At 61.2% G+C, this 4,314-nt stretch overlaps 1 protein-coding gene across 2 annotated transcripts in view; it reads left to right on the top strand.

The window, feature by feature from the left end:
• Window positions 1–2,655: 2,655 nt before the first annotated feature.
• CLIC3 (CLIC family member 3) overlaps window positions 2,656–4,314 on the top strand; it is a 2,244-nt gene continuing 585 nt past the window's right edge. The window contains exons 1-4 of one of the 2 annotated variants that reach the window (XM_006163316.3): window positions 2,664–3,157; window positions 3,752–3,861; window positions 3,935–4,060; window positions 4,188–4,294. In XM_006163316.3, the coding sequence (XP_006163378.1) occupies window positions 3,122–3,157; window positions 3,752–3,861; window positions 3,935–4,060; window positions 4,188–4,294 (379 nt within the window). In that variant the 5' untranslated portion in view covers window positions 2,664–3,121. Of the gene's footprint in view, window positions 3,158–3,751; window positions 3,862–3,934; window positions 4,061–4,187; window positions 4,295–4,314 lie in introns of both variants that reach the window. The other variant, XM_014582043.2, reaches the window with a different exon arrangement.

The raw sequence follows: 4,314 nt of genomic DNA on the forward strand, positions 1-4,314 counted from the left end.
TTGCCAGACAGACAGAGAGAGACATAGAGACAGAAAGTGAGAAATCACCCCCCAGGGGGGATGGTCACGCTGCAATCCCTTCTCCTCCATTCTCCTCTCGGGATCTTGGGCACACACGCGCCTAGCGTGAGTTTTAAGCCACCAGGTCTGGGACAACCGCGGTCGACTACGTGGGAGTCCAGCGACATAACCATTACGCTAACTGCTGGTTCCCAAGAATTTATTTTTTAGGACAGCTGGTGACATGGGTTAAGGCAGCTGGACGCCACATGGCAGACTGGTCCAGGTCTTGGACCTGGGAGCTTGAAAAGTACGCCGTGGGGACCAGCAGATGGTGGAGTGATTATGTCGCTGGACTCCCACGTAGTTGACTGTGGTTCAAGTCCTGGACCCAGTGACTTCAAACTACACCGAGCGCGTGCATGTGTGTGCCCAAAATCCCAAGAGGAGAATGGAGAAGGGATTGTAGTGTGACCATCCTCCTGGGGGTGATATCTTGCTTTCTGTCTCTGTCTCTCTGGCGAGCACACACACACACACACTACAGCAAAAATCTCTCAGAAAACAAAAATAAGGGGCCTGCTGTTGGCATAATGGCTATGTTGCTGGATTCCCATGTAGTGGACTGTGGTTCGAGTCCCAGACCCGGTGGCTTAAATTCACGTGTTGTGCGTGCATGCCCAAGATCCCGAGAGGAGAATGGAGAAGGGATTGCAGTGTGGCCATCCCCTCTGGGAGGTGATTTCTCGCTGTCTCTCTGTCTCTCTTTGTCCTTCTGGCGAGCGCACACACCCTATAGCAAAAAACTTCTCCAATAAATAAATAAAATAAAACAAAAATAGAGAAAAACGCATTGTGTGTGTGCATGCTGTCTAAAAGCTCGAGGACAAAATAGAGGAGGGGTTGCCCTGCATGGCCGCCCCTCTGGGCTGACTTGGCCTTCCCCTCCGTGTGCACAGGCCCTCTGTCTCTGACAAGCGCACGTGCTCTAGCAAATTTAAAAATTGCTTCTCTCTCTGGAGGCTGGTATCCTGCAGCCAAACTGCCAGCATGGGCAGTTCCAGTCAGTTAGACGTCTGCTCAGGGCAGAGAGTAGGGGCCCCAGGGCCCGTGTATCTGGTACATTCCATCCACTGAGGCCTAACTGCTGAAAGGCCCCGCCTCTGAACAGCCCCGCTTCTGGGGACGCGAGTACTCCACAACAGGGTGGTCTTTGGAAGCAAGGAGCTGGGCTACAGGCCCACTCACTGCCGGGCCTCTCTGGACAGAGCTAGACAATTCTAGCACAGGGACCACTGCCCAGCGGCACCAGGCCCCTTCCCCCTCCCACCTGTCAGTCTCCCCAAAGTCCTGGGAGGGGCTGATGGGCTGGAGTCAGCAACTCGGCCCGTACCAGAAGGCTGGACCCAGGCTACTGTACCTGATACAGGCCACGGTGCGGGTAGGGCACGGGACTGCGTTTGCTCGCTTTTTAAAACATGTACCGTAAAAATAAGGTGCAAAACTCAAGCCGTGCAGATGGGTGCCAAGCAAGCCACGACAGGCCGCAGCTCGGCCTGCTGGAGCCCAGACAGCACCTGGTCTGGGCTGGGCACCTGCAAGTGGGCTCAGGTGTCCTTACGGCTGGCACCCCCAGGGGCGAAGGCACAGGGTCTGGTGGCCGTCCCGCGTGGTTTCTGGCTGTCTGGGGCCTTCCCTGGCAGGTGGGTGCACCACCCCGCGCCGCTCAGCCTCCACAGCCACATGGCGCCCCACATCTGCCCCTTTCCATAAAGACGCTTTCAAAACTGAGTTAGGGCCCACCCCAATGGCCTTGGTTTAACTGGACCTCTGCAAAGGGTTCCCAGATAACATCACAGCCTGGGCTACTGCGCTGGGCCTGGAGGACACAGGCAGCCCTAGCACCACATACGTGCCCCCGGCTCCCCACAGGCAGGCACTGGCAGCTCTCTGCCGTCCTCTTCCCTGGGTACCAGGACCCTGGTCGCGGGCCTAGGGCTGGCAGTGGGCAGCAGGTGCCAGCTCATCTTTGACATGGAGACCCACAGACTGATCCCAGGCTGCCTGCACAGGTGTGAACTGCTGGGTGGACCACTGCCCTTGCCGAGGACTCCCTGCAGCACAGTGTGGCCACTGGCGGTCACTGGCAGCCCTGTCCCAACCTGGTCTTTCTTGCAGTAAGGCAGGAAGGCAATGATCTCGCGGTTTCTGTGTCTTCGCTGTTCTGTGGATTTGGAAGAGTGCTTTTGTAATTGTGACCAACCGGCTCAGGGCAGCTGCTGACCCCGCAGGCGTGGGGAGCCTGCCCTGAGTCAGCGGGGGCAGCTGAAACCCCACAAGCCAGCTGTGGGCCATGTCCCGAGAGCCATCTGGTGCTGCTGGGAGGGACAGGGAGAGCACGCCGGGAGATGGCCATGCAAGCTGTCTCCTGCACTCCGCTCTCAAGATTTGGGGCACACATACGGTGTGTTCCCAGCCGCAGGTCCAGGACTGAAACGAGTCTTCAGCCATGTGGGATCCAGCACCTTCACCACCAGGCCCCTAGCGGCCTCCGCCCTTTTTAAAGGTTAAAAGCGGTGAAAACTCTGCCCTGAGCCAGCCTGGGACGAGCAGTGGGGACGCCTGCGGCCAGCAGGGCAGGGAGATGGCCCTGCCGCCATGGGCATGTCTGGAATGCTTGCCCCGCCCCAGGGGCAGGGCTGCCCTGACCAAGCTTCTCAGCGGGAGGGGCGTCCCGGGTGGCCTGGCACCCTTGCAATGCACGATGCAGGATAATGCCGAGACCTGAGACCCAGAGGCCAAGGCCGGGCTGGTCACTCCTTCCAGCCACCTGGCGCCCCCGGGCCAGGACCCTGGAGCAGGGTCAGAGCCAGTTCGCTCCTGATCCAGATGGGCGGCTGGCCTGGCCACCACCCCTAGCCCTGGCTTCTAGTCCCCAGCCTGCAGGGCCATCCTCCCACGTGAGACACGCCCACAGCCACACCCGCACGCCTGGCTGGGGTTCTCAGTCCGGGCAGCTCCTGCCTAGGTGGCTCCACGGGGCGGGCCCCGACGCGGGAGGGCGGGCACAGGAGGACTTAAAGGCTCCCAGCTCCAGCCTTGCGCAGAAGGAGCTCAGACCATGGCCCAGAACGCCCGGCTCCAGCTGTTTGTCAAGGTGCTGGGCTGGGGAGGGGTTGGGGAGGGGTGCCAGCGGGGCTTTCTGGGGATTGGGTCTCCTTTTCCTGGTGTGGCCTTACAGCCTACAGCAGCCTGGGGAGGAGGCCTGTGAGCCACCTCAAAGCGAGCCGGGTGGCCCTCGTCCCACTCCAGTCCTCCCAGAGGTAGCTCCTCTGTGCCAGCCAGGCAGCTGGCGAGAGGCTGGGCTGGTGCTTGGGGCTGAATCCAAGGGCCCTTGCAGCTCTTGGGAGGGTGTGGGGCTGGGTATGAGGGTGCGAGGCCCTGGTCCATCCCAGTCCTGGGCCATGTGCCCGGCGTGGCATGGGTCAGTCAGAGAACAGAGGCTGCCACCACACCCTGGCCATGAGCCTTGGCCCACCTGCCTGGGCTCTGTAGAGTGCTGCTTGGCCAGGCTCCACCCCTGCCCCGGCTCCAGTCAAGACCAAGTCAAGGGCCCTCACCGGCACTTGGCGAGGCTGGGCTGGCCAAGCCCTGCCTTGGTGTGCCCAGTGCCCACAGCGGGAGGCCGCGCTCACTCTGCCTGGAGAGATCCCTGCATTGTGCCCAGCCCTGATGCCCACTCTGCCCCCAGGCCAGCGAGGATGGCGAGAGTGTGGGGCACTGCCCCTCCTGCCAGCGGCTTTTCATGATCCTGCTTCTCAAGGGTGTGCCCTTCACACTCACCACCGTGGACACACGCAGGTGAGGCCCCCCGCCCCCACACACACACCCCTGCATTTCCTCGAGCTGCCCTTCCCCTGCCCGGTGCCCACAGGTCCCCGGATGTGCTGAAGGACTTCGCCCCGGGGTCACAGCTCCCCATCCTGCTCTATGATGGTGACGCCAAGACAGACACCCTGCAGATTGAGGAGTTTCTGGAGGAGACACTGGGGCCACCTGAGTGAGACCCAAGGGCAGGAGGGCAGGGTGGGGGCTAGGAGGGTGCTTCAGGACAGAGCTGGTGGAGGGCGCTCTGGGCAAGGGAGGGCAGCAGCACCAGCCCGAGTCCATCACACCCTCACCCGCAGCTTCCCCAGCCTGGCACCCCGATACAGGGAGTCCAACATGGCAGGTAACGATGTCTTCCACAAGTTCTCCGCGTTCATCAAGAACCCAGTGGCCACGCAGGATGATGGTGAGGCAGGGTGGGGTGTA

This window comes from Tupaia chinensis, unplaced genomic scaffold (genome assembly GCF_000334495.1).
Source record: "Tupaia chinensis unplaced genomic scaffold, TupChi_1.0 Scaffold142100_1, whole genome shotgun sequence".
Taxonomy (NCBI): Eukaryota; Metazoa; Chordata; class Mammalia; order Scandentia; family Tupaiidae; genus Tupaia; species Tupaia belangeri.